This window comes from Sceloporus undulatus, chromosome 3 (genome assembly GCF_019175285.1).
Source record: "Sceloporus undulatus isolate JIND9_A2432 ecotype Alabama chromosome 3, SceUnd_v1.1, whole genome shotgun sequence".
Taxonomy (NCBI): domain Eukaryota; kingdom Metazoa; phylum Chordata; class Lepidosauria; order Squamata; family Phrynosomatidae; genus Sceloporus; species Sceloporus undulatus.
The window spans coordinates 146,048,453-146,060,937 of record NC_056524.1 but is presented as its reverse complement, the minus strand read 5'-3'; the positions used below and the strand labels follow the sequence as shown (position 1 = coordinate 146,060,937).

General features: G+C 43.2%; 1 protein-coding gene across 4 annotated transcripts in view; it reads right to left on the bottom strand.

Moving 5' to 3' along the window:
• The window catches only part of CHUK (component of inhibitor of nuclear factor kappa B kinase complex), an 84,238-nt gene that overhangs the window by 11,738 nt on the left and 60,015 nt on the right, over positions 1–12,485 (bottom strand). For all 4 annotated transcript variants that reach the window (XR_006102879.1, XR_006102880.1, XM_042457596.1 and 1 more), the window contains 4 exons: positions 10,182–10,333; positions 4,204–4,265; positions 3,637–3,746; positions 829–878 (listed from right to left, as the gene is read on the bottom strand). Coding sequence is in view for 2 of the 4 variants with exons in the window: in XM_042457596.1 (XP_042313530.1) it covers positions 829–878; positions 3,637–3,746; positions 4,204–4,265; positions 10,182–10,333 (374 nt within the window). In the remaining 2 variants the exon portion in view is untranslated. The remainder of the gene's footprint in view (positions 1–828; positions 879–3,636; positions 3,747–4,203; positions 4,266–10,181; positions 10,334–12,485) is intronic.

The following is a 12,485-nucleotide window of genomic DNA, read 5'->3' as shown; positions in this document are numbered from 1 at the left end:
AATCTTCAATAAATCTTCCTGGATTCACCCATGAAGCCTGTTCTTTGAGTTAGATACAGAGAGGCCATCACATAAGCACTGTGTTTCAAAGACTACTCTAAACACCACTTAAAAAGTATAAAAGCAAAGTACTAGCTGCACAAAAGATGGTCTGTAGAATTCCTGTTCTTGCAATAAGAGGAAACAAACATGGCACAGGTTTTAAATGTTTACTCTTGGATGGGATAAATCAGGGGTAGGGAACCTGCAGCCCGCGGGCCGGATGCGGCCCGGCGAGGCCTTGGGACCGACCCCAGCCCAGTCCTGCTGCCAATTGCCGCCGGGGCCTTTGGCCTCTCGCGCGCAGGGGCAAGGGGGGCAAATGTCTATAGACACCTCAGAAACATGCATTTATATTAACATTTTTTAAAAAATCAGCAATTTTTTTTGCGTGTCCTCCACTTTTTTTAAAAAAAGTGTCCACCATTTGAAAATGTCGTCCTACATTTGTCCCAGTTTATTTATTTATTTATTTATTTAAAAAATTGTTTAATTATTTATTTTTTGGCTTCGGCCCCCGAGTTGTCTGAGGGACAGCAACCTGGCCCCCGGCTCAAAACGGTTGCCTACCCCTGGGATAAATGATAAATGGCTATATATTTTATAAAACCAAGGACAATAATATAAAATAGATAATGTGCATATGAGTCTACTGTTATTTGTAATCATTTAGTCAACTAAACCTGGTATGTAGCCATTTATTTCTCATTTACTATCCATTCCAAAATTTCCCATTTAACACTCACAGTGTTTTGGACTGTAGACAGATTAGAAAAGCATATTCCATACCTGCGGGTCTTCGTTTTAGTTGCTTGTAGAGTTCTATAGCTCTTTGTTCTCTGTAAACAGATAATAACATTGAAAACACAATTAAATTTTGTTTTATTTTCCCCATTAGGTATTGGGAAATGCAGAACCAAAAGGGGCTCCTCCCTCCTTAACTGTCATCTTCTGGACTGTGAGGGAGTGAATAGGCTGGCACAGCTCCATCAGGGCTAGCCTGAAGAAAGTGGCTCCTCTCTCCTTAACTGTCATCTTACAGCCTATGAAGGAGAGAATAGGCTGGCCCAGCTCCATCAGGGCTAGCCTGAAGAAAGAGGCTCCTCCCTCCTTAACTATCATCTTTCAGCCTGTGAGGGAGTGAATAGGCTGGCCCAGCTCCATCAGGGCTAGCCTGAATAAAGAGGCTACTCCCCTCCTTAACTGTCATCTTTTGGCCTATGAGGGATGTGAATAGCTCCATCACGGCTAGCCTGAAGATTGAGCGCCCTCCCCTCCATCAGCACTATCATCTTTCAGCCTCGTGAGGGAGTGAATAGGCTGGCCCAGCTCCATCAGGGCTAGCCTGAATAAAGAGGCTCCTCCCTCCTTAACTGTCATCTTTTTGGCCTATGAGGGAGTGAATAGCTCCATCACGGCTAGCCTGAAGATAGAGCGCCCTCCCTCCATCAGCACTATCAGTTCAAGACTGTGGCTCCTCCCTCCTTAACTGTCATCTTCCGGCCTGTGAGGGAAAGAATAGGCTGGCCCAGCTCCATCACGGCTAGCCTGAAGATAGAGCGCCCTCCCTCCATCGGCACTATCAGTTCAAGACTGTGGCTCCTCCCTCCTTAACTGTCATCTTCCAGCCTGTGAGGGAGAGAATAGGCTGGCCCAGCTCCACCAGGGCTAGCCTGAAGAAGAAGATGCCTCCCTCCGGTCCACCTGCCTTGGTCCAGGCCTCAGAGGGAGAGAAGAACTGTTGGACCTGATCCCCTCCCCCCTCACCATTCCCTTCTCTTTTTGTGTCGTGTCTTTTAGATTGTAAGCCTGAGGGCAGGGAACCGTCTGTTATCTCCCTGTTGTAAGCCGCCTGGATTCCCAGTGATTGGGCAGCATAAATAAATCCTATTATTATTATTATTATTATTATTATTATTATTATTATTATTATTATTATTACTGTGGTACAGTTTTTTGAGTGCTGGACTACATCGCTGGAAAGCAGAGTTCAAATATCCACTTGGCCATGGCATTCCACTGGATGACCCTGGGCAAGTCACACTCTTTCAGCCTCAGACAATGGCAAATTCCCTTTGAGCAAATCTTGCCAAGGAAACCCCATGATAGGTTTGCCTTAGGGCAGTACTTCTCAAATAGTGGGGCGCAAGGCTCTGTAAAGGGGGGCGCGAGGCTCTGTAAAGGTATGTTATGCAGAGGTGTACTTATAACAATTTTATAGACAAATGATACTATTTACAGTTGCGCGGGGGGCACGAAATGTTTTCTTCTTCCTAGGGGGGGCATGACAGAAAATAATTGAGAAGCACTGCCTTAGGGAAACTATAAGTCAGGAATGACTTGTAGGCAAACACCAACAATTAGTAGATGCATAAATTACGCATCAGTTAACCAAATAGTACAGATGTTTTTGAATTTTAAGTAAAAAAAATAATCTGATAGAATATAAAGATAGCTAGTGCTAAACAAAGTAATACTACTACTCTGACTCAAGAAACCAAGCTTTTATCTGTATAAAGATACATCTGTGAGAAGAATTACTCTTGTCCTGTATTCATATGCTGAGTGGCAGCTTGGTTGTTCAAATGTTGTTACTTGGGACTCTCATCCTTTCATCTTTTAAAAAAAGGACTGCCATGTCCTTCACCAGCCATGTACTGTCGAGTATCTGGAAGATCACAACCTACTTCCCTTTTTAAAAACAAAATCCTACAGGACATCACTATATCAGGCTCTTTGCATGTCCATGGGTTTCCATTTACAGAAACTAAACATGTGGGTTTTTTAAATTTGTTTTGTTTTAAAGAAAATACAGATATGATACAGAAAACTTATCAAGTGGAATCAATAGTACTACTAAACACAGCCTTCAATGTACTGCAAGTGACTATGAAGCCCTGGGTAGGAAGATCTGAGTGGAAAGAATTACCCTGGAAGGTGCTGAAGGTTCTGAAGGTTCAGAAGATGTTTTTAAGCAGAGTTTAGAAGGCCATCTATCAGGGTTGCTTTACATGTGGATTTCCACTGACCTGGAATTAGACTAGACAGCACTGTGGATTCCTTGTACTCTATACTTCTAAGCCTCTGTAATTCTATTGGGGGGGAGGGGGGGAATTCTCCAAAGTTTTCTGACAGATGTCTCTTTTTCACATAAACAAGAATATTTCCATGATGTTAGAATTTATTAAATATGTATGTTATTAACTACAGTGCTCCCTCGGGTTACGAAATTAATTCGTTCCGCCGCCGCTTTCGTAACCCGAAAAGCATTCGCAAGCCGAAATGCCATAGGCGCTAATGGGGAAAAGCCGCGATTTCGTGCGAAAAAGCGCCGAAAAGCACCAAAATTTTTTTGTAACCCGAAATAACCTTCGTAACCCGGAACAGTTTTTTTTAATGGATTTTTTTCGTAACCCGGAAATTTCGTAAGGCGGCGCATTCGTATCCCGGGGTACCACTGTATATAATATCTTGAGTGAGCAGATAACACAAAAAAACAAAACACACTAATAAAATGCCAACCAGATAAGCTATCCACATACAATGAAAGCCTTAATTTTGTAGCAGTGCAAAAGCACCAGATGAATATTCTCTTACAGATTTTCCATGAGATCACCTTGACGCCGTGCATGGGGACTCCTCTGCAATTCTACAATCTCAGTATGCAAAGCCATTATTTGTTCATCTAGATAGCCAATATCTCCAGCCTGGAAAAGAGAGGCAATTATATATAAGCCAAACTAAAAAAAGAATGTGTCATTATTATAATTATCACTGTGATGAACAGATTCATTAGGATTAATGCTTTAATTTAAACAGCTTTTGAAGCCAAAACTCCCATACGATTTTAGATTTGGGAACGTGTGTGTATGTTAATATGTAAAGACCTGCCACCCCAGCACTTTAAGAGGGAAATATCATTGTGCAGGTGTGCTGTAGGTCATTGAAATTATGTTCGAGTGGCTTTAGGTGGTAAATGTAGATAACCAAAAGGAGTGTTTTACTAACGGGTGTATATGTTCTGCCCTTCATTACTCTTGCATCTGAAGCTTTCTTTCCCACTTTGATAAGTAGATATTGTCCTCTTAGAAATATGTAGTTTATATTTATTACATCGTGATAAATATATTCGTTTTTAATGAGCATAATTTTTGTCTCTCATACCTGTTCACACTGTGAGGCCTTTCCCTTCATTTCTTTCCAGGCTTTCAGCATTTTTTCTGAGGCTTAAATAAAGATATTATAGTTAATTTAAAATGTTGTAGTATGTACTAAAAATAAGCAGCATTTGGAAGCATATGAAAGCAGTGAAAATAACATTTTTGGAAAATTGGAATGCCAACAAATATTGAAATTTGGAACCAAACTACAGTAGAGGCCTGATTATCCGACATAAACGGGCCGGTTTATAGTCGGATAACCGAATATGTCGGATAATCCAGATTGTCCCCAATGATGGCACGCACGTGCGCACAACTATTGGGGACAAAAGTCCCTCGCCTCCCTTCCCCTCCTCCCTTCCTCCTTCCCTCTTCGGCTTGGTTTTCCTCAGCAAGCAGGGAGTGCATGCACTCCCTGCTGGCTGAGGAGAAAGAAGCCAGGAAGGGGAGTACTAAGCCCAGCCCTCACCTCCTCGGCTTGGATCTCCGCAGCAAGCAGGGAGTGTGCGCACTCCCCACTGGCTGAGGAGAAAGAAGCCGGGAAGGGGAGATCAGAGCCCAGCCCTCGTCTCCTTGGCTTGGATCTCCTCAGCAAGCAGGGATTGCGCTCACTCCCTGCTGGCTGAAGAGAACCAAGCCGGGAAGGGGAGGATTGAGCCCAGCCCTCGCCTCCTCGGCTTGGATCTCCTCTGCAAGCAGGAATTGCGCACACTCCCCGCTCGCTGAAGAGAACCAAGCCAGGAAGGGGAGGACTGAGCCCAGTCCTTGCCTCCTCGGCTTGAATCTCCTCAGCAAGCAGGGAGTGCGCGTACTCCCCACTGGCTGAGGAGAAAAAAGCCAGGAAGGGGAGGACTGAGCCCAGCCCTCGCCTCCTGGCTTGGATCTCCTCAGAAAGAAGGGAGTGTGTGCACTCTTTGCTGGCTGAGGAAACCCAAGCCTTGGAGGAGGGGACTGGGCCATAGCCACACCCCCAATTTATTCGCGACAGATAATACGGAATATCGGATAGCCGAATGTCAGATAACCGAGACTCTACTGTATTTTGAAAATCTTAGCTCCATCATGAAGAACACCCCAAGTTAGAATCTGTCTCATAAAGGGTTCATTGCTAGCCAGTCCTAAAAGGATAGCAATAGCAATGGTGGTGCAGTGGCTAAATGCCAGTACTGCAGCCACTCACAGCCACAAGGTTATGAGTTCAGTTCTAGGTAGGGCTCCAGGGCCACTCATCCTTCCATCCATTTGTAAGCCAGTACAATGAGTACCCAGTTTGTTGAGTGAAATTGGCTTACACATTGTAAACCACTTACGAAGTGCTTAAGTGCACTGATAAGTGGTATAAAATATATTTGCTATTGCTTTCCTAAAACAATGAATACAATAGGCCTTATTTCTGAGACCAGGATTTGAATCCCTGCTTGGATGAAAACCCACTGAGTAATCTTGGACAATTCATACTCTCTCAGCCTCAGAGGAAGGCAAAGGCCTTATGAACAAATTTTGCCAATAAAATTCCATGATTATCAATGACTTGGGTGAAAGAATTGGGGGCATGTTTATCAAATTTGCAGATGACACAAAACTAGGAGTAGCTAATACCCCAGAGGACAGGATCAAAATTCAAAATGACCTTAATAGATTAGATAGCTGGGCCAAAGATAACAAAATGAAATTCAACAAAGAGAAATGTAAGGTACTGCACTTAGGGCGGAAAAATGAAATGCACAGATATAGGATGAGGGACACTTGGCTGAACAAGACTACGAATGAAAGGGATCTAGGAGTCCAGGTAGACCACAAGCTGAACATGAGTCAACAGTGCGATGCGGCAGCTTAAAATGGCCAATGAGATTTTAGGCTGCATCAATAGAAGTATAGTGTCTAGATCAAGGGAAGTAATAGTGCCGCTCTATTCTGCTTTGGTCAGGCCCCACCTGGAATACTGTGTCCAGTTCTGGGCACCACAATTCAAAAAGGATGTTGAGATATGATATGATTGATAGTCCTGTGTAAATACTTGAAGGGATGTCACATGGAAGAGGGAGCTAGTTTGTTTTCTGCCGCTGCAGAGACTAGGACCCTGAGCAATGGATGCAAGCTCCAGGAAAAGAGATTCCACCTCAACATTAGGAGGAACCTCCTGACAGTAAGGGCTGTTTGACAGTGGAACACACTCCCTCGGAGTGTAGTGGAGTCTCCTTCCTTAGACGTCTTTAAACAGATGGGTTTTGCTCGGTCTACTAGTGTTTTGATTGTGCTTCTTTTTTGTCCTTTTTTTGTTGGGGTGGATGTTGTTCAGATGGTTCAGGAACACAGCCAGATCTTTTTCTCCATGGCTCCAAATGGTGAAAGTGTCATCCACGTATCGGAACCACCCCAACATGCAATTCACTATGGAAAAAGAAAAGGAAGGAAAACTGCCATTCTTGGATGTCCTAGTCATCTACAAACCGAACCAACGTTTGAGTCACACAGTATACAGAAAACTCACACATACAGACCGATACCTGCACAAGAACTCCAACCATCACCCAGGACAAAAAAAAAAGCACAATCAAAACACTGGTAACCGAGCAAAATGCATCTGCGAACCCCACTTCTTGGAAGATGAACTGAAGCACTTGGACCGGGCTCTACAGGCTAATGGTTATTCCAACTCAGACATCAGAAGGGCTGTCAGGCCCGGAAAGCCCAGAGGAATGAAGAAAACAAACAGCCACCCAAAGGGAAGGTATTTTTACCATACATCAAAGGAGTCACAGACAGAATAGGCAAAGTGGTGAGGAAGCACAATCTGCAAATGGTTTACAAACTGACGAAGAAAATCCAGCAAATGCTTTGCTCAGCCAAGGACCAGAGAGACCTTCTCACAGCTGCAAGAGTTTACTGCATACCATGCAGCTGTGGACAAGTCTACATAGGGACCACCAAATGCAGTGTGAAAACAAGAATCAAGGAACACGAGAGACACTGCAGACTGGGCCATCCAGAAAAATCAGCAGTAGCAGAACATGCCACAAAACATCCTGGGCATAAAATACTGTTTGAAAACACGGAAATTCTGGACCATGCCAACCACTACCATGTCAGGATGCACAGGGAAGCCATTGAAATCCACAAACATCTGGATAATTTCAACTGGAAAGAAGAAAGCCTTAAAGTGAACAAAATTTGGCTACCAGTCCTGAGGAATAGCAAAATAAGGACTCAGCAAATGTAAATGGGAAACCACTCAGAGTCAGGGGCTTTCCCAGCAGATAATGATCACCAATTAGCAAACACTAATCCTCTTTTGCATTAGCTTCCCAGCCTAAGACCTGCCATCAGCACAGAACAATACACATGCAAATCACTCCTGCATTCCCAGGCTCACAGTGTGTGTGTGTGTGTGTGTATACATACATACATACACACCCACTTTTTCCAGGCAAGCATTTTCTGAAGGTGCCAGCCACAAATGCTAACGAAATGTCAGGAAGAAAATCTTCTAGAACATGGCAACATAGCCCGAAAAACCCACAAAAAACTATGGATGCTAGCCATGAAAGCCTTCGACTTGACTTACTGTATTTTCCGGCGTGTAAGATGACTTTTTAACCCATAAAAATCTTCTTCAAAGTTGGGGGTCATCTAATATGCCGGGAAGCAGCGCGCGGCAGGTGCGAGGGCCGCTGGCCTTCCTCTCCTTCCAGACCTCCTCGGAGGCCGGGAAGCAGCGCCGCGGCAGGCGCGAGGGCCGCTGGCTTTCCCCTCCTTCCAGACCTCCTCGGAGGCCGGGAAGGAGCGCTGCGGCCGGCGCGAGGGCCGCTGGCCTTCCCCTCCTTCCAAACCTCCTCGGAGGCCGGGAAGGAGCGCCGCGGCCAGCGAGAGGGCTCCTGGCCTTCCCCTCCTTCCAGACCTCTTCGGAGGCCGGGAAGGAGAGCTGAGGCCAGTGCGAGCAAACGCCGGCCTGCTCCCTCCTTGAATTTGGAGGAGGGATCTTATACAGTGAATATAGCACAAAATCTAAATTTTAATAAGAAAAGTTAGGGGTCGTCTTATACGCCCCATCGTCTTATACGCTGGAAAATATGGTAATTCACATTTGCCAGATAATATGTGGATTAAAACAGTTGTCCTTTGGTTTCCACACTTCCAATTTTTTAAAGGTGAGAACACCTTGGTTGTCTTGGCCAGAGGGACGGAACTACAACCACCAATGCATGGTCTGCCCTGATCTCCTTTAAAATTGAAGTGAAAGAACTGTGTGGAGGAGCTAGGAATCTAATGAAAAATGTCTGTTGAAACCATGCGATCTATTGCCTAATCTGAGCAACAGAAGAGGTTAACCCAGTGACTCTCAAACTGTGGGGTAGGAGCCCTGGAGGGTACATGAGTTGCTCAAGTAGGCTGTGAGACTTGGAGAACTTGATCCCCCCCCCCCACTCTTCCCCAATGTTTTTTGTCCTGGAAGGGAAAAGAAAGACAAGGAGAGCATTTGAACCCTGGGGGAATGGGAGCAAGAGTAGGAGCAGAGCAGGGAAGCTTGCTGGATCATGGCCTCTAGTGGGGCCCATCTTGACTACCCTTCTTCTTCCTCCACTCTCCCATCACTGGCCCAGTTCTCAGGACAAGATGCTGCTGCAGTCTTAACCAGCACATCCGCTCAACCCAGTGCACCCTAGGCAAATGGCAGCCAAAGGAGAACTTGATGGCCCTAGTAGCGGCACAGCTGTCGGCGTGGAGCTGCTGCTGTCACCTGGCTCTGATTGGGCGCCCTCAGAGGCAGAGGAGAAGGCACCTCGGTGGCTCTGGTCCTGCACCAATAACATATCAGATCCACTTGCAGGAGAGGTGATGTAATTGTGCACCACTTCCTGTGAGCTGCTGAAGCAGTGTGTGTGCCTCACTCACTGCTTCCCTGCGCTGCCACCTCCACTCTCCTGGCTGGCCAACCAGGGACTCCTGACAAGCTCCTCCTCTGGTCCACTGAGGTGGCAGCCGGGAACCCAAGGAGAGGAGAAACAATTACATCATTATCCTCCAGAAAGGATATTGTCTCAGATTCTCATATGCATTCTTATTAATGCCTGAGAGACTAGCTAAAATGCATAAATATGGAACCAATATCTGTTGGAAGTGTGGAGAAAAAGGTTTTTTTTGTTGTATGTGATGGTAGTGTAAGATAAGATAGCAAAGATATTCTGGGTTGTACTGATTTTGAAGTATTTATATGAGCTGCTTGGGTTCAGTTTCGGAGAAAGGTGGCACATCAAATAAATAAATAAGGAATAACAACATCGTTTGAGAATGGCTGCAAGAATCTTATTCGCCTAGAAATGTAAGGACAAAACCACCATTCAAGAAGACTGCCTGCTAAAACTCCTGGACTTTGGAGAAACTGACAGATTAATGACACTAAACCAGTGGTTCCCAACCTGCACTAAACAAATGAAGATCAATGTTCACTGTTTAAAAAGACTGGTACAATGTGACTGTCGTTTGGAGAGAGATGGGGAGATATGCCAATGTTAAAATCTGATGAATAATTATAACCCTTTTGTAAGTGATAGAATGATAAGAAATAGGAATATAAAATATAAGAATACAATAACTCTAAATAGATTTTAAAAACATACTATCTTATAGCACATTAAAATTATAAGAGAATTGTAAATATAACTATAAGAAGTTTAGAGATAAAATAACGTTGCAGTAGAGCAGTGAAAAGATAGATGAGCAAAAGGTGAAATAAATATATATTATAACTCAGCAAGTGCTAGGAAGGAAGAAAAACAAATTTTGTAATAAAGATGACATATAAAATTATGTTATACTGGGGACATTTGAATATATACTCTGTGCATTTTGAACATTGAGAATAATGCATAAATTGAAGGGAACAGTCTTATGGCTGAATATTTAAAACTGGGACGGCTCAGACAGAGGCCAATTTATACATCTCTAACACAATTCAGAGCTGTAATTCTTACAAATACTTACATATTCCATATGTCATCTGGTCCCTGTACCTTTCCAGGTCAAGGTGGATGCTCTGCTGAAAGAACTTCAACTTTGCTTTCAGTTGCTGTGATGCTGATACCATGTTGTTTTTCATTTTTGTTAAATTGGCATTGTACCTAAGAAGACTCAGCCTGGACATTTGAGACAAACAGATATTATAATTTAGTTCACACTGTGCACAGTAATGTGTTATGTCTGCACAGACTAATTAATGAGAACTCAGTTTCCTCTGTGTTCCATATGCTTTTTATTATTTGAAAATGTCACAATTAATTTTAAAATAATTAAAATAGATTTTGAATTAGCTATATTTTTGTCCAGTCAAAATTAAAACGGAGTGATTTCCCCCTTCTATTTTGTACAGTAGTAGTATGGGGGGGGGGGGTAATTTAATGATATAAAATTTATCTGTACATGAGCTTTGCTTTACACTGCTACAGTTCTACAATAACTGCTCTGGGATTCCTTCCTTCTTTCTCTCTTTACAGTTACAATACACATGCACTTCAAATTTAAGTATCTTTTCTCCTTCTTTATTTCATTGCAACCTTTAAACTGGCTATTACAATAATGAGCAACCATTTTATTTCAGGGATGAAGTTAGCACTGAATGTTTGATGTTGGGAGCAGACAACATAACATTTTTTGGACATGTACAGGATACCTTTTCTTGAAGTAAATATACATTTTAGGTATCCATTTCACAGCTATGCTTTCTCTTAACTTGCTTTTCAGGCCATTCAACTTGGTTTTTGGCTGGCTGAACTTGTGTAGTTGATAAGAGCTCAAGAAAGAACCCTATCAATCCCTGAGAGCCATGAAACTTAGTGAAGTGTGAGCACTAGGAAAATCCTGCTTCTTCATAAACATTAGAAGTGACAACAATATCTTTGGCATAAGGAAAAAGCATTTAAAAATATATAAGGTTGTTGTGCCTTCAAGCCACTTGTGACTTATGGCAACTTTAAGGTAAACCAGTCACAGGTTTTTCCTGGCAAAATGTGTTTATAGGGGGTTTGCCCATACTGTTAGCCTTCCATATCCACAGATTCAGTTATTCACAGTTTGAAAATATATATTCCAATACTGTAATCTAATCTTGATTTTCCCATTTTACATAAGAGACACCATTTTACTATACCACTGTGTTTAATCGGACTTCAGCATCCATGGATTTTGGTATCCACAGGGGATTCTGGAAAAAAACCCTAGTGGATACCAAGGGCCTACTTTCCTCTGAGGCTGTGAAGGCGCAACTTGCCCATACTCTCAATGCTTGAATGGAGATTCAAACACTGGTCTCCCAACGTCTTTATCCAACACTCAAACCACTACACCATGCTGGCTCTCACTGTATATGGTATAGAATTATAAATCCATGTATGAATAGTGACTTGTGATCATACTCTGCACGGAGAACTGGAAATGATTTGTTTGTTTGTTATAAAAGTAACAACAGGTGGAGGACAATGGCTAATATCAGGAACTTCATGAATGTCCATTCCCACAGGACTACATTCAACTGCTGAGGAAATGACCACTATATTATCAGTCTTTACTATTCACATCTATGAGGGATACTAAGTGGAAGATGAACTACCGTATATACTCATGTATAAGTCGACCCCATGTATAAGTCGAGGGTAGATTTTGGGGACAAAATTTTAGATTTTGATATGACCCGTGGACAAGTCGAGGGTACAACTTAGGGGCATATAACAGAGGATGTAAATGACAAAGCCCCCCCCCCCAATGCACACATGCTCTCCTTGCAAAATACTATCAGGGCAGTTTCCCCCCTCCCTGGGAAAGAGAGAGACATACACACACTCTCTCTTCTTGTAAAAAAAAAAAGCAATCAGGGCTCTTTCCCTCCTTTCCCAGGGAGAAGGGGAACAGCCCCAATTGCTTTTTGTGAGGCATGTGCATGTGTGTATGCCTTCCTCTTTACCAGGGAGCAGGGAAAGAACCCTGATTGATTGCTTTTTGCAAGGAGAGTGTTATATATATGAAATAATAATAATAATAATAATAATAATAATAATAATAATAATAATAATAATAATATATGCCTTCCTCTCTTTACCAGGGAGCAGGGAAAGAACCCTGATTGCTTTTTGCAAGGCCTGTGTGTCTCCCTCTTACTCCTTTTCCAGAGGGGGGGGAAAGCAATGGGGCTCTTTCCCTGCTCCATGGCGAAAAGGGAGACATGCATACACCCCTTGCAAAAAGCAATGGGGACTCTTTCCCTCCCCGGGAAAAAGGGACACACACACACACCCT